The sequence below is a fragment of the Glandiceps talaboti genome, chromosome 13 (genome assembly GCF_964340395.1).
Source record: "Glandiceps talaboti chromosome 13, keGlaTala1.1, whole genome shotgun sequence".
NCBI classification, from domain to species: Eukaryota; Metazoa; Hemichordata; class Enteropneusta; family Spengelidae; genus Glandiceps; species Glandiceps talaboti.
This window is the reverse complement of record NC_135561.1, coordinates 14,644,787-14,671,381: the sequence shown is the minus strand read 5'-3', so window position 1 is coordinate 14,671,381 and position 26,595 is coordinate 14,644,787. Positions and strand designations below refer to the sequence as shown.

The 26,595-nt window shown below is 35.5% G+C and overlaps 1 protein-coding gene across 1 annotated transcript in view; it reads left to right on the top strand.

The window, feature by feature from the left end:
* LOC144444311 (adenylate cyclase type 3-like) overlaps positions 1-26,595 on the top strand; it is a 50,797-nt gene that overhangs the window by 14,129 nt on the left and 10,073 nt on the right. Inside the window, exons 2-9 of the mRNA XM_078133725.1 lie at positions 11,687-11,836; positions 12,516-12,640; positions 13,406-13,517; positions 13,751-13,878; positions 14,210-14,368; positions 15,277-15,421; positions 15,870-15,941; positions 19,028-19,152. Of these exons, the coding sequence (XP_077989851.1) occupies positions 11,687-11,836; positions 12,516-12,640; positions 13,406-13,517; positions 13,751-13,878; positions 14,210-14,368; positions 15,277-15,421; positions 15,870-15,941; positions 19,028-19,152 (1,016 nt within the window). The remainder of the gene's footprint in view (positions 1-11,686; positions 11,837-12,515; positions 12,641-13,405; positions 13,518-13,750; positions 13,879-14,209; positions 14,369-15,276; positions 15,422-15,869; positions 15,942-19,027; positions 19,153-26,595) is intronic.

Genomic DNA, 26,595 nt, shown 5'->3' with positions numbered 1-26,595 from the left:
ATTTCAATGCACACTATCTTATCTACTTAATATGCATATTGGGGTTGATCACCTTTCATAAGATGTAAATCTAATTATCTGTCCATCTATGAATGCAAATCGCTTTTCATTTGTAACATGTGGATTGGTTTCTCTGTCCTTTGTTGTATGCAAATCAGCACACGTGTATGACGTTTCGACTATAGCAAATGATACTCTATATGTAAATTTATTTTCAGTTATTATTAAATATGCAAATTTAGGATCCTTGTCCCTTTGTTGCATTATTGTTGTTATTAATATTAACAACTTAATTTCTTTCAGGATAAACCCGACCGTTCAACAATCTCACAAAAAATGTTCATTAATACAGTGCTATACAATACTATAATGCAAGCATTAAATGACGGTGAAAAGGAAAGTGGGGCGTTTAAAGTAGTTTGCGTTAAAATCATCCATCATGTATGCAAATCAGTACATTTGTATGCAAAAGACACTCTCTATGCAATTCATTTTCAGTTATAATAATCTAAATTAGGTTTTATTCGTGCTGAATGACACCGGGAAAACGCATTTGCCGTTACTGCACACGTTATTCACATAAGTTTATCTCTCGGCACGTATTGCTTGGGGACCGAAAACCATACCAATCTACAAATAGGTATATTCTGAATGGATTCAGCAAATTGGTAATAACACATATTGTAATAGTAACCAAACGTGTATTTTTGTATATTTTGATTTTTCGTAACATCACTAAAAACGGTTTAGTAGTATATTCCCTTAGTATGTTTGCATTTGCTGAGGGAAGGGATATCATTGGAGATTACTAAGTAAACTGAAGCCTGTATAATGAATAATGCGAAATGTGTGTACTCAATCGCAGGAGCTGTCGGCATATCATGATGGTTCTAATCTGTCATACCACCCTAGATTTTTAGAAAGTAAGATAGGTGTACTTTACATGTAGCATGCAGCTTTGACACACAGTCTGATCATGTTACAAAAAAAAACTATTTTTAGTAAATGTCAGATACTTAATGTAAATTATATGATAATCAGCGAACTGCTTTTGACAAAAACAATAATTATGTAAACTACACAGCACATTATGGGATAAAACACAACCACTATCAAATGCATCAATACTTTTAGCTCGAAAACATTTCTATTGAGAAACAATCGCACCTACTTAATTAGCTATGCAAATATTATTTTTTTATATTTATAACGTTTTTAAGGTCCCAGAAAAAGTACTAATATCTCAATATATGTTTGCATCAAGAATAATGAAAGTAAGTCATATTGATACGTTGTATATATCTATGTGTATCCAAGTGTGTCACCTTTCGGCGTAATTGGTAGTTATTTGTGCTTTTTATTCTTTCAGTAAAATTTCGATTTTCAACTAACGAGTATATCTAATGCCCCATTGTAAATGTTAATTATATTTTGATGATGTAATAGACGTTAGAACAGACGTCTGTCACAACACATTACCATTCGACCAAAATAATCGAATGGTTAATAGTATATTCCATGAGTCGATTCTCAATCGAACAAAATTCTTTTCATAGAATGATGTGAATTGAAGACGAGCACGTAATAGAAACATACATGAATAAGTAATATAATTGTATATATTGCAGATAGTGTTCTGTTTGTTTGATATTATAGCAAATTGTTTATCTTTCCTAGATATTGCCATGTTTGTCTTTATATTATTGTTGCATTTTTATTGACAAAAATACTTAGCCTGTGTCACAGATTTAAATGACATTAATATATACAAAAGTATGTGTTCAAAAGCCATCATCATGTTAGGGGAATTCCGTATTAATCGATAATAATTCCATAGTGTATTGTGGATTAATATTAACGCCAAAATGTTTTAGTGTGTCGGACTATACGCGATAACCATGTCCGCTGATGACAAGTTTCCATGATATTTAACATTATGACATTGCAATCATTTTAATATAATATCAAAATCGGCAATTAGATAATGAAGATCGAAGATGATATAATTTTACAATGTGGAGTCAGGGAAATAAGTCTGACATTTCTTAACAATTTTCATTACACGGTCTTGGAAATAATTATAGATAATTCATAATCCATCCATGACGTATTTATCTGTTTAACTCTAAAATACGATGTAAACAACTCTAATAACCTATCTTAAAGAGGGGTTGTTTTTCATTCCTACGGTATTCATTAATTCTGTTTACTAAATAAACAGTAAAGTATGATGCAATCACTATACATTGGGAATATATATTTACTTATAATACCAAGTTGATTTGCTGTGCCAACCAAATAAACATGATCTCACAAGCTTCCAAGCTGCAGATGTATTTTGTTTATTGAGTTGACCATGCCTTGTACTACACGGAACCCTAATTCCATCGTAATCGTCATCTACTATTCCAAATTAGCGTATAATTCAGTTGATCTGTGATCTGCAGACTCATAGTAGAAATCAGTGGACGTCATAATAACCAATGACAGAGGAACTGTTGGTGCTGAAGCTCCTTACATATTATGTTTACGATATACTGTAGAACAAGAATCGCCCGACGTGCCTTTAGATAGAACCATCAAACGTGTATCTTGCATATTAATTTTTTTTTGGCGAAAATCAATGTACATTTAAAGGCGCACAGGAAACTTCAAACGCGCTCTTCTCAAATCCTTCCACAAGTTCCCGTTTAGCTTCCAATTTACAAATGGTCGCATCTCATTGGTACATTGCGTCATCGTTAGCGTCACAATGAAAATGTTACTTCATTGTGGTACTAGTTCTCATTATGTGCATTCGATATATCAATGATCTGCATTTTTGATATGTTGTTAGTTTAATTTCGGCCTTAGATGTTGTTCTATTATTGAATAATGCGCAAAAATTGAATGTATAGATTTAATTTGGATTTGAGGGAAATATTTACAAGATTCAATTCAACAAACAGTTTGCTAGTAGTAGAAAAAAAGGTTTGTTGTGGCAGTTTATATAAGTCCGAAAATAAGACATTACGGTATTTTTTTAAATCGAATGAAACTTTCACTTGTAAACAAATTAGGTTATAATTTGTTAATGTATTTATGATTAGATTATCCATGTTAAAATGTTTCTCGAGACAAAATATTATCAACAAACGGATATACTTTCGTTTGAATATAAAGAATGTCACGACGAAGTCTGCGTATTGTATATGGGGAAGAATGAATCTCGGTAACCAAGGAAATGAAATACTAGGCAATGCAATTTGCAAAATGTCACTGCATGATAAACAAATGCTATGTCGCTTGGCGAGGTCCAACCAGACAATTGCTAATAATTTACTTCATTGTACATATTAAATATAAACCGCTGTGCCATTTAAACCTCTGACGCTTGATCTATTTGGCCATACATCGTGATTTAGTGAGTTTACTTTTTTACGTGCACCAAGCGGTAATTTAATAAAATCGAACCCACTTTCTAATTTGAAATAAGACTGGCGATACCTTCCATCTCTTTCAATTTCCTTATAAAATATTCAATAAACGAGTGTGCTGTTCATGCATTGGGGCGAGTAAATTAATATGGATACCGTTGTACTGTGATACACGTCAACAGTTCGTACCTAGTAATTCCAGCTCGGATACCTAGCATACTACTTTGACGGCCGTAGTAAAATATGTTTGTTCAAATATTCATTCCGTTCATTTTGGTCACGTGAATGAAAAACGTTATTGCTCTATATCGCTGTTTTCCTTTATTACCCGTACGTATATTATTCCCTATAGAAATGGCATGGCTCACTTTGATTGGATTTTCAGTTTGTACCTTTTAAATGAACGAATAAATTACCTGTCAGTTGGTAAAAGGTTATCCAAATAAAGTAGCTACACTGATTGTTTAGATGGCAAATTGGTTGCCGTGTACTTTGTTTGCAGAAAACCTGAGCATGATTTAATTCTTGGTCTAGCATCTTTCACGGTTCAGTTAGTAGGGCCTATGAGTACACACCGAGTACTTTGACATGTGTAAATAGCATTACAACTATTTTATCTTCTTCATTATTGTTGTGTGATTTGTATCTATGGTTCTATGCCACGAGAATCGTTAACATTGTCATGTACAGAAAGCATACAAAACGACAGCCAGACAGTTTTCTCTCTCTCTCTCTCTCTCTCTCTCTCTCTCTCTCTCTCTCTCTCTCTCTCTCTCTCTCTCTCTCTCTCTCTCTCTCTCTCTCTCTCTCTCTCTCTCTCTCTCTCTCTCTCTCTCTCTCTCGCGCGCGCATTGTCGTCATTTGACCTTTCGATAGCGGCCATCTTGTACATTAGCACACTCAAACGTGTTTGTTTCATCCTCATCACTTGAGAGACACATTACCAGTATGACGTTGAATTTCATTTGAGAGTTTCTATGGCACTTGACAGGTTCTGTAACTCGTATGCAAGGATCCGAAAAAAACCCACACACACTAACATAAAACACATAACACATCAATACAAAATTACTGAATCGTACTAAAGATATAAAGATAACTTTCGTTGTCATAGTGACTGACTCCGATTACTCACAAAACGGATGCCCCGAGGCTTTAATTTATATTAATGATGCATGGGAAAGTTTAATAACTGTAAGATTTCATTTTGAAAAAAAAATCAATGTAGTATTACTGACAGTACTGATGTTATTAACCATATCAACATAGGACGTATCGATGGAAAAACGAGGGGGTCGTGTCTGTTATTGTTCGAATGCATTTTGAAAGTAATGTGGTGATATTTAAGGCAATCTCCTACGTCAATATTAGAATGTATTGACAATTCTCGATACATTGTTACTTTTGTATACCTTTGCTGATGAGAAAATGACGAAGTACAGTTGATTACACAGACTGATGGAGCCTTGTCGACAAGCCTCATCATTGTGTGGGTATATATTTTTTTTCTAATAATGATATTAGGAATTCAGTCTTGGCAATTTATGTCACAAACTAGTCAATACAAAAGGTAAATCAGACATTTATGCATATTAGGTAACTTGACCTTTGACATCAGTAATAAGATATAAGCAAAGCGTTCCTATGATAACGTCTTAAAGTATTGATTTGCAGTGTCCTTCTTGTCTATCATTTGTCCAACCATGGAACAGATAACACAAGTCTATTATATTTCAAATATTGACTTATTTATTTATTTATTTATTTATTTACTTACTTATTTATTTATTTGTTTGTTTGTTTGTTCAATCATTCATTTATCCCTCCATCCATCCATCCATCCTTCCATTCATTCATTCATTCATTCATTCATTCATTCATTCATTCGATCATCCATCCATTCATTCATTCATTTTATTAGTTTTATCCATTCATTCATTTATTCATTTATTTAATTTTTAATTAACTTTTGAACCTGCGCTTGTACTCAGTTCCACGTGATCTTTCATTTTATCCTCAATACACCCATGGTGTATTTGAGTACCTTTCTAGAGTTGTTGTTGTTGTCTTGAAGCTCAGACCACTATGAGCTTGAAGTAATATTTTACAACTATTGTAGACACTAACACTTGTTTAGTGGCATTTAAATGTGCTGATAAAAGGCCGTGCTCCCTTAACGAGGATTAATGGCATGCGATTGTCGGCCATTGTACTCGAACTGCACATGCTTTGTGACACAAATAGCTTGATTAACAATTGGCTGGTGTTATTTATTATCAGTAGTTTGCATTGATAGACATTCAAATACCGTAAAAAGTCGCTTGAGCATTTAAATCACCAAAATACAAGGAGGACAGAGTATGTATTTTATGGTTTCCCTAAATACACGGTTACGTAAATCACCAATCGATATCCAGTATCGTTCCCAAGATAATGTGTCGATAGATAAAGGCATGTGGTCGATCAATCTAATGTTTCACACACTTCAAAGAGTGTTTGCTTTCACCCTGTCGAAATCATGGTGCCCCCAGGTTGAAGCCATACATTACTATTAATTCAGCTAGCTAGTTCTTATAACTGAATGAGCGGCTGTCAAATAAAACAACTTAGTCTAAACCGACATTAAGTCGACCTATACGAAACTAGGGTCGTAGAATGATGTACATCCATTTACAAGTCAGCGAATAGATCTTATTGAAACGTTAACCAATATTGACAGACACAGCGTACGACTCGTAATGGTTGATACATGTACGCAATGCAGTAACTGGTGCGAAACATTTTACAACGGGAATAAGCCAAAAGGACCTTGCTAACTAACCTTAAAAGAACGAATACGAAGACTCATCATATATGAAGGATATGATTGCGACAACTCTGATGTACAATTCTTAAATAAATGCAGTGTTGTCATAGTTACAATCTAAACTGCGTTGAGATACTCCAAAAAAACATACTAGCCATGGAGAGTTTTGTTACAGTTGTTACATAAAAGGTGAAATGGTGAATAAAGGAAAAAATCAGAGATGACGACATAAATGAAGTATATGTACGTATACTTCATTGATGTCTTTCTGTGTAGTAGTTCTTTTTTCATGTAAATTGAAATTCAGTTACTGAGTGACAGGTCTGAGTCTGCAATCTCGAATGACGTCACTCGACATTCCATATGTGTATACGCAAGTGTTGAGTTAAAATTCTCTGGGAGCTTCGATTATATTCATGAATATACATAACTATATTAATTTCGAGAATTAATTGTATAAAATAGTTTGATCTTTATGATGAATTGCAAACGATGGCGTTGTCATGTCAACATACAATGTAGCTATGGTTAATACATTACTTTTAACTGTACTTTGGCAATGTCACTGGATAATGATTCATAGTTAATCTTTATACAGTTGACCTAGTTATGAAAATTATGATTATTATTTTTGCATATACTTTATTGACATCTACTTGAATAGTTGACCGTGTGTAATCTCTGTACGTGTAATGCGAGTTTCTGCAATTAGCATATGATTATGTATTCGCCACGTAATAGTAAGAGTTAAACTAAAGTAAGCACGTAAACATATAAGGATGTTGGAGGAGTTTGTAATCTGTATATGATAAAGTGAAAAAAAATAGAAAATTATGTTCTATATATGGAGATATACTTACACCTCGTCTGTCTGTCTGTCTGTCCTTGTCTCTCCCTTTGCCTCTGTATGTATGTATGTATGTATGTATGTATGTATGTATGTATGTATGTATGTATGTATGTATGTATGTCTCTGTTTCTGTCTTGCTTTCTCTGTCTCCCTCTCGGTAGATACATAGAAAGGTAGGTAGGTTGCTTGCTTGCTTGCTTGCTTGATTGATTGGTTGATTGGTTGGTTGGTTGGTTGGTTGGTTGGTTGTTGATAGAAATAGAAACAGCCTCAGGGTGTTCTCTTCATACAACTTCATTAAACACGCGTTGTGTCCTTAAGGCGATTCAGTAAATGGAATCGTTTGGTCTGTCGAACTACAAAGGTGACCCAGATTTTGTAACAGATCTCTGAGAATTAGTATAGTCTCAGCTAGTTTTTTTTTTGGTTTAGTTATATATTTTTTATTGTAAATCAGCTCATACTAAACCATTCAAAATAACAATTAGAAATTGTTCTGAACACATGAGGCCATACTTATGATGCTAGTAATTCATTATACAAAAGCTATATATGGAATGATGAGTGTGCTATACACAGAAATGTGTATAGCTGTTTTACTTTAAGCCGTATGACACAATTTAAAAGATTATATGATTAAGTAGACGTATGTGTGTACACGGTCATAAGAGTTTTCTCAAGGTGACATTGTCGACGAGGAAAAGAGATTATGGAAATATCATGCCATGTACATGTAGCACTCTCAGAATTACACATTGTGGTATATACCTGTCACACAGTAGATGCAGTAGTCTTGCTGCTAGACGTTCGGGCTTTCTTTCGATGCTATAACTATAAGCGAACGAAGTTCGCATGTGAGGGCCTGTTCCATCCTCGATAGCGTTGTTCGGCTGTGTGTCGTATTTTATCGGAAGAACATCCGAGGGCTAGCTAATAGACTATAGATGCAGTAGTTTGATGACAACTTGATCCTTTAGAAATTAGAGTACTTTGCATGCATTTCACTCCGTGACAAAAATGACGTGATTTATTGCATTATTAGCATTGTGAATTTAGTAATTTTTAATGTAATGCTATTGTTCGAATTCGCCAACGTAATTGAAGTGTAAAGTAATCATGTGAATGGTCAATAATGTGAATTGATATTATTCTAATATTCATCACAGTTAAATATGTTATCTAGAGATATAACGAAGAGGGAAATAGCGATTATAGATTATTCACTAAAACAATAAAATCAAATTATCCTATTAACTTGTTTTTAGTTTTAGTTTTATGAATTAACAGACCTACACGTCACTATGAATTAGGACATTTTTCAGTGTTTTTTGTCAATACATACATGTACATACATACATACATACATACATACATACATACATACATACATACATACATACATAAATACATGTTGGAAATCGAACGGAGTTATAGCCAATATATTTCCAATCTTATTATCTCTGAATTATAATCTTTGCAGTGGTGAATTGTAAACCGATGGAAATATTTTGTATCTATCTGTATTAAATACATATTTAACATGATGATGTGTGGCCCTTCTCACCCATTATTTTATTTTCAAGTCCATCAGTATGAGATTGCTGCTGCGATCACGGAAAAGCAGTTGCATTTCGGGAATTTGTTTAACAGCTATTGATAATGAACGAAACAAAATTCAGTATAGTTCCACAGTACCGGTACCCAATCAATCACCTGTAATGTAACGTAATTAAGATTCAGAGATGCCATAAAATGAGAGCGACCCAAACCCCTGTAGTTTGTTTTACAATGCTTGGCAAAGCTGAATTCTATCACCATGGCGACGCTTCATCGCCATTGTTCGTTGTCATGGAAACGAAAAACATTTGCGCATTAATACAAGGAGGATGGATGTAGGATTGAAAAGAACGGTAAATTTGAAATCGCCGTTGTGAATAACGAGATGCATTCAATTGAAAGACTGTATAATTATAAGATAAGAAAAACGCATCAGGTTTCGATTGAATAAAATGATACACATATGTTATCACAAAAGGAGAACAAAACCGTCGGCCATCATGTACATTCTTGTTCCTTGGATGGCAAAATACCATGTTATCCACATGTATGTGGAACTATATCCCGGTGCATTTATGATCGTTCAGCGTGCGCTATGACTGCAACTATTTCTACCAGACGAATAAGTAAATGCAGAGGAATATACTATTAATAAGTAAAGCGGGTATGAAATGTGTCATAGACACAGACAGCATCATTCCCAAAGTTAGAGTCACCAATAACTTAATTAGGTGATATTGTTGTTAAGGAGAAAGCTAAAGGATAAACAAGGATAAACCATTAATGTATAAATTTGAAAAAAGTGCCATGCATCATGCAGATTTTAGATTTCAAAAAAGACAGATTTTTTTTAAGAGGGAGAAAAATAAAAACATATGTTAACTTATTGGTTGAGTTGCAATGTTGAGATGTGAAATAATATGAAATAAAATAATAAGCAATTAAATACAATATGTCACGTCGGCTTAGCAAAATGATATTACACTTTGTGATATATATTGTGGCTAGTCGAGGTCTTTGACTTTGAAGAGTTTTCGCAACCTTGATGAGAATAACCGTTAACAAACACAAATCAAGGTGACTGTATCGCCTAATTTGCTTCAGCGCTACGGGCATTCACCTGTGTAGTATGGTTTTTCGATTATAGATGGATCCTGTCCAGTGTCCTTTCAAGCCATCAAAAATGAAATATAATAGTTTGTTGCCCACTTCACAAGTCGTGCTCTGCCTTGCCTTACATCTAAGAAGCTGATATACATTGCATACCTAGTATCTATGTAACTGGAGGATTTCTCATTTGGAGAAGAGTTGTTTACGGCCATGAAAACATCAAGATGCCACTTCTACCCATTGACACTTTCAGCACGCGTGGATGCTTCCAAAGACAGTATAAGTGGCAGTTCACTGGCGCCTACTTCTCTGTAATGAGAATGTTTTAAAAAATTAATGAAGCAAGTACAACCTGATGGAGATTACATTGTCTAAAATCAGTACGTGTTCTGAATAAACAAGGCGATATGCTGTTTGTTTAAATTTATAATGCCAGTCTTTGTTGGCCCCATTTGCGTGCAAAACCTCACCCAACTTCCAATCAGCAGCAAGCTTTGAGACAAAAACAGTTCATACACGTCCGTCAATGTAATCAAGTGCAAAGATCTGACATAGGGCTCTGAGATGACAATATGTTTTTATCTGACGTGCCTGTGTGCCATAGTAATCACCACTTGACATTATGTTGCCACGGCAACAAGTTATCGAGATGTCCTGAAGAGACAAACTAAGATATTGCATTTAGCAGAGTACTTGGTCTTAAATCATTAAAGGTGGCACCTGAAGTATTTCGTTCTTTTGCAGTTCAGCAGATATTAATATCCCGCCAATTTGGTAGTCAATATGGTGTGTGTTGTTGTCATGGTATTGCCTTTGTATCATATGGTCGGTAACAAAACAAGAGAGGGCACGTCACAAAGATTTCAATACAGTTACATCTGAGCTAGCTACTAACCAGTAGTATGCTCGGGCTGTCAGGGTGTTTTACCAGTTAAGTTTGTGATCGACATGGTGTCCTTCAGAGAAACAACCATCGCACATAATTAACATAAGTTAATGAAAATTATAATAAACGCTCTTGCATTATTGTCATTGAAGCGGTAATACATCAATCTATACTCTGTGTGACGTCTTGGTATATACAGCATATTGTATTCAAAGCTACCAATTTTCAATAAAATAAAGTACCTTTATAATCAAACAATATAATCTGGGTCATAATAAGCTCTTCATAAAATGTATCTTTTATGTTAACCAGTATCTTTTTCCTTGGTGACTATAGGCGTCATTTTTTGTTACACTTCACCTTAATGTTTACCGTCTTATAACGCGGGGTTATTTTTTCGTTTTCAAACGGAAATTCATCTTTGTTCAATGGTAAACCATAGTATCGAATTTAACTTTTGCTCCAAACACAAACACAAACATGAAAATTTTACATTATTTTTTTTTTCATTTTGATGCTCAAGTTTATTCAAATTACCTTATCCAAGATGTAAAACAACTTTCGGAGGATGGTGTACAAAATGTATCCAATATACCAATAAAGCAGACTATTGCTGAAAAACAAATAAACAAATAAATAATGCAGTTATGGAGTTCAACCCTGCAATTTGTATTGCCACAGTGACTTTGACTTGTTATTATCTTAGCTGTTGAATAGAAATTAATGTGATCCGAGAGTCGTCGTTTTATCAGTTGTGGACAGTTGAAACTGTCTCTGAAGTTACTTGGAGATCTTCTTCTTATCACACGTATCAAAGTCGCATAAATTCCCTTCCATATCCATGGCTACGTCACAAAGCGGGATACAACACACACACAAATTAACACACTAAAAACGCGGTATTCAAGTCTGCGTTGTATGTCCTAGAAGGCTGCAAGAATGGTTTACTCTGTTCATTACGGATTACATCTAACAGTGCGCCACATTTAATGAATGAATGAATGAATGTGCATAGTTACAAAGATATTGATATATCAATTTATCTTTATTTTATCTTGCAGCTTATATCCAACTATTTACTATACATATGTGCAATTATTCTGGGATGTGTGTCTTACCTCATGTCGGACAAGAAACTTCGAAGGGCATTCCAAGATACAAGGGCATCCTTAGAGGTGAAAGTCAGCCTAGAGGAGCAAAAACAACAACAGGTAAAAAATTCAATTAGTCGAACGAGGATGGCTTCACGTGGTCCTCTCCGCCATTCTGTTTAGTGGTGAGGGGGAACGGTAGGCAGAGAACTCATTTCGATGGTCGTCCATCCATTCAGTCTGCCTGCTGACCTTTCCTTGACGTTCATATACGTTGAAATTCATAAATCACTAAAGATTAAATAGGACTGGTATAGTTTTCGTGGGAAAGAAAACGTTATTCTTCATAACCTTACACAGTCATATCATAGACTTAAGCATATAAAGCGTATTCCTGAGAAATTTGAATGCATGAAAGTTGAATTCCACTTTTATTTATCTCAAACGTTGATTATCCTATTGCAATTAAATGCTGTAATATAATTTTAATTGTCCCTTGATGATCACTTTAACCATAATTACTAGCTACAAGTGCAAAGTTATTATCAGGAAGAGAATCGTTTCAAGCAGGGGGACCTCAGTTATCATCGTTTTTATTGACCCCTTTCATTAGTGACATTGCAAACAGTGCAAATGTAACATGGGTTTTCTATCTCCAAAAGGTAACACAAGGAATTCGTAATGTCCTATCATGGAGGTGATTCATATCTAGACCATTAAGTTAAATGGAAATCAAATAAGCTTAACATTGTTTGCTTATTTGTTTGTTTGTTTGTTTGTTTGTTTGATTTTTATACAGGAAACACTCTTATTATCCGTCCTGCCTAAACACGTGGCCATCGAATTACAAGACGATGTTGGAAGGTCATCAATACAGAATGGTCAGTTCAACAAGATTTACATTAAAAGATATGAAAATGTCAGGTGAGAAATTTCAAATATCATGTTTAATGCTGTTATGAAAAAGATGTGATAATTATCCTATATGTTTGATATGGTAATGTGTTGCGTTACTAGGCTACTGGCACATGCGCAAGAAGAGCATATTATTTTGTTACAAAGACATTACACAAAATAAAGGAGCTTTTAGACAAATTTTATAATGGATTAGGTATGCTTTCACAGTTTACATCTATTGTGGTGGTACAAAACTTTCATTCAATATATTGTCATGTCTGATTTGTCTTGATAATATTTCATTTAATGTGAATATAGCAAGTCTTTATGTAGGCTATTTCCATTACATGAGCAGACATGATTTCCACGACAGAGTTCAGTTAAACTGTTGCTTAAGGTAGAATTTGTGTGTGTGTGTGTGGGGGGGGGGGGGCACTGTAAATCAAAGTTATTCAATTCCCCAAAGTTAGCCATATGGAAGCTTGCTTCTCAGTCTGGTCCTTTTCAAATAATTAAAGAAAATTAGGGCCCACCGTCAATTTTTCAATGAAATCAAACCTTTAATTTCTTATAGAATTAACACAGCATTAGGTGGCCATATTGGATTTTAAAATGGCTAAATTTGATTACATTTTGACCTCGATTTCAAAAATTTATATGATGACCCCTTGTTTTTTTTCTTGGTTTCTGAGTATAGGTAAGAGTTTTCTTGAACAACGAAACAGCAAATGTTTAAACAGTTTATTTCTGAAGAGCGCTTCACATTAAAATACTTGTTTTCCGTTGTTTCAGTATTCTTTTCGCTGACATAGTTGGATTTACTGCAATGTCATCAAAGCTTACAGCCCAGGAGTTAGTAAAAGTACTAAACGGACTATTTGCAACGTTCGATAAACTAGCTGAGGTAAGAATTTAAACATTTTCAACGTCAACAACTACCAATACTGAACACAAAGTAGTTATAATGAATTCTGCAATTCAAGAGACAGAGAAAAAGGTTATAAAAAGAGGAACATTTTAAGAGATACACGCTTTAGCATACATACATTTCTAGGTATCGTGTAAAGTTAAATAGATATATGTGTACGAAATTTAGTTCTTTAGTTATTTATATATTAATGTATATTTTTCTTACAGGAAAATAATCAACTTCGAATTAAGATATTGGGCGATTGTTACTATTGCATATGTGGAGTGCCTGAGTCGTATGAAGACCATGCCGATTGCAGTGTTCAAATGGGTTTGGACATGGTCCTTGCCATCGCGTAAGTGTCGTTTTAATATACATGTTAATGACAAATACCATTAGGTTGTGTAATGTTAGAATGGACGTACAGCTATTATGAATTATATTGATGTAAAATAATTGTATGTAACTTACACTTAGTAGCTAGAGTCTGAGTGCAAAGATTTTCACGAGTGTCTGAAGTGCAAAATGTTCATTCATTTGTATATAAATTACTCCAAGCTTTCGACTTCAATTTCAACTTGGCTGCCGCCAAGGTAAATCAATCAAACAGAAACAAGTGTTATCACTTAGTCTAACTGCTGTGGTCAGTCTTGACGTTACAACCTTATATATGATTTACCTCACAGAGCCGTCCGAGAGAAAACACAATCAGGTGTGGACATGCGTGTTGGGATTCATACTGGCGCTGTGTTAGCCGGGGTCATGGGTCAAAGACAGTGGCAGTTTGATGTATGGAGTAAAGATGTCACACTAGCAAACAACATGGAATCTGGAGGTATTCCAGGGTAAGTTTAGTTTGTTTGCAAATTTCGCATTGTTTTGTTTTGTTTTTCAAGTAGAAAAATATAGCAAAGTAAAATCTGATGTTTCTTATATAAAATATTAATCCAAAATAAACAAGCCTTTCTCATCAATATTACAACTTTAAATAATTGAAATAAATATGTTACAGTTATATTTGGTTTCCAGTTAACCTTGTTTAACATAAACGATATCATTTTAAATGCCATCACCTCAGTCAATTTAGAGGCAATGATTAATTCAAATAAAACAGTTATCGAAAACATAGGAAAAAACTAAAACTAATTTCTCAAATACCTGATAGTATGGATGTCAAAGGTCAATCAACAACGAATACAAATGTAAATGAACTACGATCTATGAGCGTGAAAGATGAATATTTTATTGTAAAGTGTGCTTACCTCGGGACAATGTCAGTGAAAGTCACAAAGTTCTTAAAATCTCTCCAAACTTTGTCATATAGAAGCCTTCTTCTGGTCTTTTTGAAATAATAAAAGAAATAGAATGCCCGCCATCTTGTTTAAACTTACAGACAATCTTTTATTTTCACACACAGTTAATATAGTATTCGGCGGCCATATTGGATTCTAAACTGGCTTAATTTTTACATTTTTAATTTCTATTTTCAATTTTTTTTATAGTGACGCCAGATTTGTCTTTGATTTTTACTGAAAATAGGTTGGAGTTTTCTAGAACAAGGATAATTGTATAGTACGAGTAATATTTCCAAGGTGCATTTTCAGGTTATGCAAATGAATAAGCTAACATCTACTGCAGTCACTTTTGCCTTTGAATTTTCATTATTTTGTAGCTGTTATAGTCATACAGGCGATCATTTTAGCAACCGTATATTGATGATATTTCATTCTTTTTATTTTCTACCTAATCTTAGGCGAGTCCACATATCCCAGACTACTTTTGATTGTCTGTCGTCAAATTTTGAAACCGAACCTGGTGAGGGCGACTCAAGGAATGATTACATAAAAGCACGTGGTATCAAGACTTTCCTCATCAAAGCGCCAAACTTACTGAAAGAGGTAATGTTAAAATCAAATATGACTATCTCTTATAATTCACTTTTTTGTTGGCTGCTTTATTAAAGGTCAGAGGTTACCTGATGAGCATGTCAGGATTAAGTGCTTTTGGTACGTTGATAAATTTCTTCGTGATGTTAGGGTTCAATAGGTGGTGGTGGTGGTGGTGGGGGGGGGGGTTCGTTCGTAAATCACGAAAATTTCTGTAAGTAAAGATGTGTTTGGGCGTGGTTGGTTACTGGCAACGTTTTCATATATAGCGTTGGACTCCGAAACGTGGTGTGTGAAATGGATGAGTGTTGAACTTTATCTTTTTAATTTTAAGTATATAAAAATAATTTTAGATAAGACACGCCGAGGTAAAAATCGTAGCTTTATTCATTATGAAAATTAAGTTTGGTCTCTCGATGATACAAAATGGTGATAAATCGTTTTGTCGTTATTCCCTTAGAACAAAGTACTGGAAACGTTGACAGTTCCCACTGGAGGCGATTCAAGAAGTGAAAAGGGCGTTCACGACGAGGTAAGAAGATATGTTGATGATGTACTTTTATTTATAGTCCTTGGGTTCCCAATTCCACAATATACAGAATGTTGTTGGAGACTCGACTGTGACATACACTGTTATACTTTAATGACTCTAACATCTTATATAATGGACGTCAGCACTAGCTGACTAACACAAAACCTCGTCTGGCTCAGCAAAATCTTACTTGCACTTAGTACCATTGCTGCAAGGTTTCGTGACTTCACAAAAATCTTACTACCACAGCGTTTGTCCATCGTCTTTTGTCACAGAATCTTTCCAACATTACCATATTTGTGTGCGTGAACAACCATCTTACATTGTAACAGCTTATATATTTTCAGACACGTCAATTGATTAAAATGTAGCAATTGTACTCATGTTGTGTCTCTATCATTGTAGATAAGATTTTTTGCCGCGCCAGACGACGATTTTGTTCAACTTAACTGGCGCTCACTGTTATAATGACCTGATTGTTTAACAAGGAAATTCAATGTACCGAGTCATCCTTGGCCCACCATCCAACCCCTAACCCCAACCCCAACCCCAACCCCCTCTCCGCCTCGTCTGAAAGACTAACTTGTGTCTGTACTGTAGTACACTCCATGCTAAGGGAGTGTACAGTTTTAACTTCCAGGGGGGGGGGGCGGAGGATTTTCAGGGGGGGCCACCAATTTTTCTCAAGAAAGATTAGGGGGGGCTAAACAAAAATTTCACTATTTGTTAGGGGGGGCCACAAAAAAAACAACCTAAACCTGAATGTCAGGATGGACAAGTGCCAGATATGTATATAAAATAAAATATAGGCAAAACCCAACACTTGACTGTGCACAATGTCCTACAGAAGTAGCATTTAACACGGTTTGATGATAAAACAGTGCACAAACCTATTAAATCACAATATTTGTATTCAGTGAAACAAAAATTGACCGGCGACTCTGCCACTTCTCAAGGTAACTTTCCCATGAAATTGTGTAGGACTTGTTTCATCACAATCACTGTCTGAGATATCAGCCGTGCTTGAAGTTTCAGAGTTATCAGTAAAACAATCATCACTGTCTATAACACCTATTATAGCATTTTCACTTTCAGAGTCACTACTGTTTGTATCACTGATCAGATGTCTGTAGTTGTAGTTTGAAGTTCATTTGCAGTCACTTTTCTTGACCTAAATTCAGGTGTTCCAAGTATGTGCGTTGATATTATGTCTACTTTTTCTCCTTTTAATTTTCTATATTTTGGCAATTTATGCTTGTCTAGATATTTATGTAGCTCTTTTACGTTCAGTTTTTCTAGAGTTCCACTTATGAATAACTGCAACCAGTCATAGTCATTATAATTCTTGTTTTCTCTTTTCTTCTGTACCTCTAACCGATGTCTGGATCTAATGTTTTTCATCCTCTCCAAATTTCTCAAAAGTTCAATGTAGTTTTTAACACTGTTCACACTGACAATATATTTCTCAGCAAAACGAGAAATAGCAACTTCATCATTTAATTGTTTTGAAACATAGAGCTTTTTTAAGTTAGCACGTGGTTGTGGTAGTCATCAACAGTTCGATATGTGTTTGGTGTTTCAAACACATCCATATAATGACCTGGGTTGTGCATATCTGGCATAGGATGGGGTATTCTGTTCATAGATGGCGATACCCAATCTGTAGTGGAACAGTAACTGCACTTTGAGCCATTTTGTATACATGAATCCCTAATAAATTCCATATAGAGCTCACCAATATTGTAATGGGTTTCAATAAATTTTCATTCTATCACCATGGTAGGGTTCAAGTATTATATGATAGCTTTTGTGAGTTTGAATTAAACACAAAATTATTCACAGGTGCTGGGTGAGGAATGTATTCATAACAAGCCATGCATTCATAAAAATATTATTCAACCCTTTGAAGTGATACATGTACTGCCCCCCCCCCCTCAGCGCATCAGTTTACTCAAGTCTCTTGAAATATAGTCCAGAAGTGTTTTATATTTTGCGTAGACATAATATGAATACTATAATATAGGAAGGGTCTTAATATGTATTTCAATCTTAAATAACATGTTTTCCATTTGCACTGCAATTAAAAATGTTTCTAAAATGTGTAATTTATGAAGTGTTTAAATTAATAATAAATGATTGTGTGACCAACCACTGCAAATTAATCCTAAAATTTGAATATGTTCACATGGAAAAAAGTTTCCTCATGGTGCAATTTTGCACTATTTTTTCCAAACCTGTGATAAATAAGTAATATATATATATACTTGTTCATTTATTTGCTAATTTATTTATGTCAGTGATGGGCTAAAAATCCAAGAAAAAGTGTAGCCAGACCAGTAGTCTATTGTCACCCCTCAGTTGTAAGTAGACATCCTGTCAGCCAATTTAACTAATAATAGTCTTTATTTGTGATTTTATGAGTGTCCATGATTCAACAACTTTGTGCACTGGTTCAATTCTGAAGTAAGTATAAATATGGAATAAGTTAATACATGTAGCAACTGCTGGCAAATCTATGTGTTGCTGTATCTGTGTTTCATCTGTGCGTATTTTTGTTAGTGGTTTCAGGGGGGGGCAATGAAATAAAAACAAGAAGTCTTAGGGGGGGCCAGATAATTTATACCAGTTTTTGTAGGGGGGGCCACCAATAAAAATCCCTTGCTTCATTAGAAATCCTCCGGCCTCCCCCTGGAAATTAAAAATGTACACTCCCTAAGGTTACTCTTCACTGAATGTGAAACCTGTAAGCTTAATGGTGAACAAATTTGATCACAGTTCTATCAAACCCAAGACAAATTATCAACAGTTGATTGCATAGCTGATGTAAATCTGGCGTCAGCTTAGAATTAGAAAGTCGTTCATCACCTCGAAAGGATTACGGTGAAATATTGCAGTCTGTCACAAGAAGACAGATTAAGATGTCAAATGGTGTGGAAAGTATCCTTCACATGCTGTGGGATGTATCAACTTACAAGACCCTGGCGGAAATCGAACATTTTAACAGCTTGAATAAAATCCTAAAAGTATATGTGCACTTTATATTGTATACTGACTCAGGGAATCACTCGTATATTTTTTGTTCAAAGGTGGAGACCGAGAAGGAGGCTAAGAGTTCGTTGGTGGCTCGGGCACAAAGTGCTAGAAATGTCGGCAATGAGACGGAAGTCAACAAGATTATTTATGAAGCCCTTGTGGAAAGGGAACATAATTCGTAAGTTGTAAATATTCATTCGTATTAATGGGTGTGAGTAGACAGACTATAGGGGACAAAAATAACAAGACATGATGAGTAAAGAATGTACTGGAATTAAACCCATTCATCTCACCCAGTCCACTTGTCAATTCGAAGTACCACTTTGCGGTCAGCTGATCACTTCGCTGTACCATGCTTTAAAATAGAGTACTGTTGTCAGGGGAACAAAACGGTACGTGGAAGACAACCGTTGCCTGTAGAAGGGGCTAACATGACTATTTGCATGGAAAATGATAGTGCATATGAGTATAAAAAATCCTTGCAGTCATCCCGGGTTAGTCGAGTATCGTACGATGCCATAGCAGTTGTTTTCATGACATGATCATTGAGTGTATGACAACAAACTCTTCTACAAAGTACGAACGTGTGTTCAATTATGGCAGTATTTTATCTATAAAACAATTACGCAACAATTTGGAGTGGTTCTTTCAACTGTATATGGCGTAAGCGCCAGGGTACTAATATTATGCAATCTAGTGTGACGTTGGCGCTGTGCCAATTACAATATACTACAACATTTCGTGGAATGACACTGCCGACATATAGCAAATTATATCAACAATTTTCAATACGTGCAACATTCGTGTTGGAAAAAATGATATTTAAAAGCGATAACAATAATGTTATTAGAAAAGATCTCCCACGCACGCGCAGGAGGAGATCCGGGATTGATAGAAAAAAAGGCGGTATTATGCCAAGATGTTGTTCACGTTTGTGTGCACTTATTCGTTTAAGTTTTTGAAAACAATATTGACAGTTTCTAGATTGTCTGACTTGAAACCCACAATGTCCTTTAAAAAAAGAGTATTGTAACTTGACTGGCATAGTTCGTGTACTCTGTTCTCCACGAGAGGTTTTAGCAGAGCGTGGCGCCCTGGTATCGACAGCCATCGCCCTGATTTTATGTTTTGCGCTCCGGTATATCAGTCTGTGCCCTGTTGTCATAATCTCCCTCCATCTGTTTAAGATCCTCTGCCCGTTGTTATAACGCCGACCGATCGATTGATTGAATTTGCATATTTAAATTAAAATGAGATTTCATTATTTTGATTGATTTAATGTACGGACAGAATCGTGATGAATTGTAACAGTTGAAAAAATTTAAAAATTTGATTTAATATCCGTAATTTTTAGACAGACATTTAATGATTGAAAACTGGCTGTACCTTGACAACATTAATTTTGTAGATGTAACGTTGAATGGTTGGTTGATTGATTGATTAATTGATTGATTGACTTATTAAATTTACTGACATTAACAAAATGATAGGAAAATGAAATTCAGCCAGAAAATCTTTCGACTTTTTTTTTGTAATGTGAAAAGAAAATTAAAGAAAAATTATTTTCGAAATTTGTTTCATTACCATATTCTACGTAAAGGCGTTATTTTCCAACACGTCGTAGTTGAAATCTAATTTACGAATTACACTGTAAACATCTTCAAAAGGTTGGTGACATCCGGGAGGTTTGAATGACAGGTAAAAATTGCAACAATAGGCGATCGCGAGCGAGCGATTGTGCTATACTGAAACGCGCTGACATTGCACATCGCCTGCAAAAAAAGAGAGAAGACTTTTTGATGAAATTGACCTCGCTGCCCCTACAATCATTCAACGCTGACGGAGACAACTTGACAAATATATATGAAATCAAAATTGATTCAGAAGACTTAACTCAAATTTAATATCACGGCCTTTTTATCATATTTTGGGAATGTGCAATTTATAAGGAGAAAATTACCGACGGCATTATTAATAACCAGAAATGTTATGCTTGGATCTCCAATATCGAGCTGATAGTTATTTCAATACGGTTTCACTTTTATAGCCGCAAGGTTTATTGGCACGGTGTTCATAACAGGAGACTTGGTTATAAATACCATGGCAACTGGCGTAAACATTTAGTAAAAAAATTACCATGCATTCAGTAATGTTTGCGAGCAATGCTGAATCTGTGAAATGCATACTGTGGAACTGTAAAAAAAATAGCGCCAAAAAAAGCCAAGAGAACATTCAGTTGAACAGTATTTTTTTTTCATTTCAGTCGTCAAATTTCTTTGCGCCAATAAAGGGTAATTCCAAACAGTTGTTCGAACTCATGGTAAACATTGTTCGCGTAACATAGCCAGTTTCAAGTTACCGTTCACGGCGGGCTCTGTATGATACAACCACACAGAAACTAAATATTCTACTCTAAGATAGCAATACCACAATTTCTTGCTACATTTTGTCTATAAAAATGAAACCATTTAAACGTGCTGCAACTAGACACAGACACAGACACAGACACAGACACAGGCACAGACACACAGGCGCTAATGTTTTGACATCTTCATTTGAAATCTCCCTGGTGGCACTTTGGTTCATTTTATTTAGACAAATGCACGGTAACTTAAAGTTGAAATGGTTCGTACGCACGTAGCAATGGAGTGAAATTAGCGAGTTCATTTAATTTGAAGAGATTCAAAATGGCGGCACCATCATTATCATTACTGATGACTGTTAACTGAGCAACCTGTATTTAATAAACTTTAATTTGATAGGATCGAAAAACCTTCCTTTATTTACTGTAACATTTTGGCTAATAACCGATGTATCCGTTACTGCTTTTAGTCCCCCCCCCCCTCTCCTTGTCACAAGGCCATGAAGAATTCGAAGCTCCAGAAAAGCGTGTAGTCTGACTGGGAAAGCCATGACAATTCAACAGCGACACGATATGGAGTGTGCTGAATGTCATGGAGATATGTGGAAAATGTATGTTTACGTGAGTAGTCTGTAGGAAAAGAAAATCGCTGGGAGCAACAAAAATATACACAAAAAAGAAGCTCGTGCCCACTGTACGTGATCATGTTTTGTAAAGTATATCAAACTTCACACTTAAAATAGATTGAATAATGTTGCCCTAAGCTGATAGTGGGACCGTTGTAATTTTTGCTAACTTGATAGGGTGACATACTGTGATATTGATTGGATCAGTGACAAATGAACCACCATTACCACGCCCCAATTCCTACTAGTTGAACATTTCCCCGCCAAAATTAACTGTCCAATGTTCTTCATTTTTAAAGAAAAAAATGTCACTTTTCTACTAACTTTTGAGCTAATGTCATTTCCATAATCCTCATCAATGATTTGACATGTAATGTTTGGTATTAAACATTTCTTTGAGAATTTTTCCCGCCAAAATTGAGTGACCAAAATTCTTGTTTTTGCCGAAACTTATGACATGATCTCGTCCTACTTTTGAGCTACAATCATTTCACCAACGATTTGACATCAAAGGGTTTGTGGCAAATGTATATCTGATTCATGAAAATACGTGTTTAAATATTACAAAAATTCTTCTTTTGCCACGTGATGATCCAGAAGGGATAATCCTTTCGGAATCACTATGATGATTACTAATAAATACTTCATTTTGCTTTCCCATTACCTCCGTCGATTATTCAGAGGCACGTTTCGTTTTCCTTAATACGTATAAAATGGAGTGTTCTGCGAATTTTTCATCTTTATTCATTTTAGAAAATTCTCTTATAGAAATGTCTGTTTAGCCTACTACGGGTTTGTGACGTTTTGAGAGTATTAAAGCTTGTACTATCTTCCTCATTCACAGAGAAATTATCAGTATCCTCACGAGACCAAGCGTAATTAACCCGCCTTTAGACATTGACAAAAAGGTGTCAATACTTCTATATGTAAGCTTGTATCAGGAAGAACTCACTAAATTCGATTTATCCTACTTTACATGACAATTGTCACGAACGAGATTTTTTTTCGCTCAGTTTGTAAAATGTGTTCTACTGTTAAGTCCCAAAGAACCCTGATAGCGCTGTAAACATTCGTAATGATATTCACCAGTGTGTGATGGTGCCAACAAAACAGAGTGACGCCACCTACGTACAGCTACATCTAGATTTATATCATACGCAAGTCGTTGAACGCGTTCGAACTTAAAAAAGGGGATTTATACCCTTGTCGTTTCACGTCAAGACAACGCGCGCGCGCGTAGCTACGACATTGCTTCTGTTGTACTAGAAATATGCTGTTCAAAGTATTCACCACCCTCCCCGGATTCTTCATAAATTACGGTTGCGCAGGTATAACTGAGTTATTCACCAGTATGTTTTCTTCATTCAACCGGAAAGCACTCGTGACCTAAAGGGTTTTGTCACTTCTTATCGTCGATTCGAAGTGGCAAGGCATAGGTCACTCGAATCGTGTTTTCCAGAGCTTGATTGAACGAAAAACAATTACCGATGAAGAATCACCTCATTGTTCTTTTCCAGGGTATCTGAGTATCTGACTTCGTGATTCCAATCTGTCTATTTTCAAGGCATTCTGAAAAAAAAGAGCTCTTTTATTTGTGAACGATACCAAGCTTAAATATAACCGTGATTTCCGTGTACTCTGAGTATAGTTCCTCTAATTACTATAATAGCGTCGCAATGTTTACAAAAATAACACGGGTTCAGTAATTTAATCAGACTGAGTGTATTCGTCCTGTTTTGATGTATTGCTTTCTGAACTTCGACCATACTCATTTGCATTGTATCGTCTCCAAGGCTGTAAATAGCACATTCTGATGGTTAGGCCCGGAGTTGATACAGTGTAATGGGTTCTCGTTTTGCTGTGTGCAGATTGAAATGTCGATATTTTGGTGGACAATGCGTCAATTATCGTAACAATCTGGAACGAGCAGCAACGAGTCGATGGCGTGTTCACTGAGATAGTAGGACCTACTCGATGTGTTCCACAATTAACATTCGAAGCTGTTACGGAAATCAAGCTACGTGCAACTAACAAACTACGACGATTGATGCCTACACTACAGCTTGGTAGTATTTTATGCATGAGTCAATTTAATATGGAGCCTAACTACAACACCCTTTGAGACTTCAAGACAAACTATCCCTTTAAGTCGGCAATTGCAGTCCCTTTACCCACTTCTTGCAATTTTATATCACGGATAAACAGTCCTTATTCTTCAACACCGCTGCGTAATATCAGTTTGATAGAAGATAGTTATGATATAGAATTGAATCAAATTAACCTAGAATAGGACGACATTTGACTCGATAGACATTTTACTAACATTACTGATTCACTGATTACTACATTCCAAAATAGCTAGTTCATTCTTTGTACGATGCCGATCACCTAAAGGGCATCTCGTGCATATAAATTGAAGCAATGGTGTACAGATTTATGACTCATGAGAAGATGAAATGCACTAAATATATGTTAGTAAGAATTCTGTTACTCCCGACGATATGATGCAGCGCTGTTGTTTTTGAGCGAGGCGACATTTTGTTTCAGGACAACTAGCTTGATATTTTAATACTCATAGCGGCGTGACTGTGTGACTTTCATGGCTCATTGAGAGTTGGAGACACCCTATTTACAATGAAAGTACTTTGACACCGCCCTCTAGCTAGGTGTACTTTTCCTATCCTAGCTAAATGTTATACCTTCCGTCTGTCGGTGGTTTCTTTGAAATCGTTGGTCACGAATACAGTATGAAATGTTATGACCTTTTACGAGGCAGATTTATCATTCGCTGAAATCACCAACGTCAAAGCTTGTCGCAACGGAAATCAAAATGTATTAAGTTTCTACGTATACCAAAGTTCATATTTCCATATACGTTATATATTCGTTTTGCCTGGAATCAACGATATTACGGACATACAACCTTAGTCTGTAGCCGCCAAATCAACAAACTTTGATGATAAACACAATCATTAGCGATGACATCAAACATGTGATTAATATGTAGTTTTAGCAAATATATGCATGTAAGAGTGGAAAAGGAGTATTCATTTACCTGCGTTTCCACTTTCTGTGTAATTGTGGGGGGCATTTGTTGCATACATGATATAATTATGATAGAAGTACCGGAGATGCTGCCGTTCTTGGCGAACAGTGCTCGAGGCACTACCGCACATACAGAGCATTAGGTAACTGAAAACCCGAATACGAATGTATGAGTGAACGGCTTTTGGTGAAAGGGTTATATTTTGAAAGAACGGCAGAATGGTGTTTGGAATTGTCAGTGTTTAGAAATCGGAAGGACACTTTTTTGCATGAGTGAGATGAGCGACAGACAGACAGACAGACAGACAGACAGACAGACAGACAGACAGACAGACAGACAGACAGACAGACAGAAATCAGCAAAGCATGTAAAACATCCATACAAATTGTTCATATTATATTGTCATATACATCTTGCAGGCAAAATAAAGCGAGGCTGATTTAATCTTTTCATAACAATTAGAGGATCTAGAAATGACATATTTACCGACCCTAGCTACATCTTGCAACCTCCCTAAAACAGAGTCATGAAAAGTTAGCAAATTTGGTTTAGAAGAGGCATGACATCAGGGTACACAGGGGGCGGGGAAGTTCGGGAATATAAAAAGGTAGGGGGTAGACACTTGAACCCTTGCCCGAACCGTACATCCTAAACGGTTAGCGTCTATCTGCCAAAACAGTGATCAGGAGTAAAAAATAGCTACTAATAAGACTATGACTACTGAGTGCTTATTCCTTTCACTATAACACATCTTATGAATATTCATCGTTCATACATGAATCGCAATGTGTGCGACAATGCTGATTTCATTCAGGCTGTTCCGATAATAACACATACTCTGTACACGTCGTATGGTTTATATATTTAGGGTTGAATACAGTATATTATCTCACTCTGTTATGATTTATGTGTTTGCATCATTAAACCTTAAAAGCATGCCGATGATAAACTACATTAAGTTGTGTCGACTGTGGATATAACGTTCGGTTGTCATGGTTACGAATTAATGATTTAAATGCAACGAGGAAAGTAGATATAGAATCTAATGGTACTTATATTTGTTTGTGGAAATGTTTTCCTTTGCTAGTGTTTTATTCAGCAAGTAATCCTTCGGGTAAATCATGCTCCATTGGAACGGGTTTGTTCTGGAGATTATCAGACGTCTTACAGATACACTTTATAGCTTTATTAATTTTAAACATATTTGATGCTAAAGATATTGCACAATCACTCCTGAGATTTATATATTTGTTGTTTTACAGCTTGATTCACTTTCACCCTTTGAAGATCACTCGTGTATTTTACTGCACTATACTAAATAGATAACATAATGATATTTCTGATGAATGATTTTATGTATGTATGTATGTATGTATGTATGTATGTATGTATGTATGTATGTATGTAGGTAGGTAGGTAGGTAGGTAGGTAGGTTGGTAGGTAGGTAGAAGCTGCTATTCCTGTATTCATATCATGACTAATGAGATTAATACAAATGTCGCTTTTCAAGAAGGTCCTTAACGTTCCTGTGTCATTCAACCTGTTATCGTATATGTTATCTAGTCGGTTAGGAACCCCTGTTAAGTA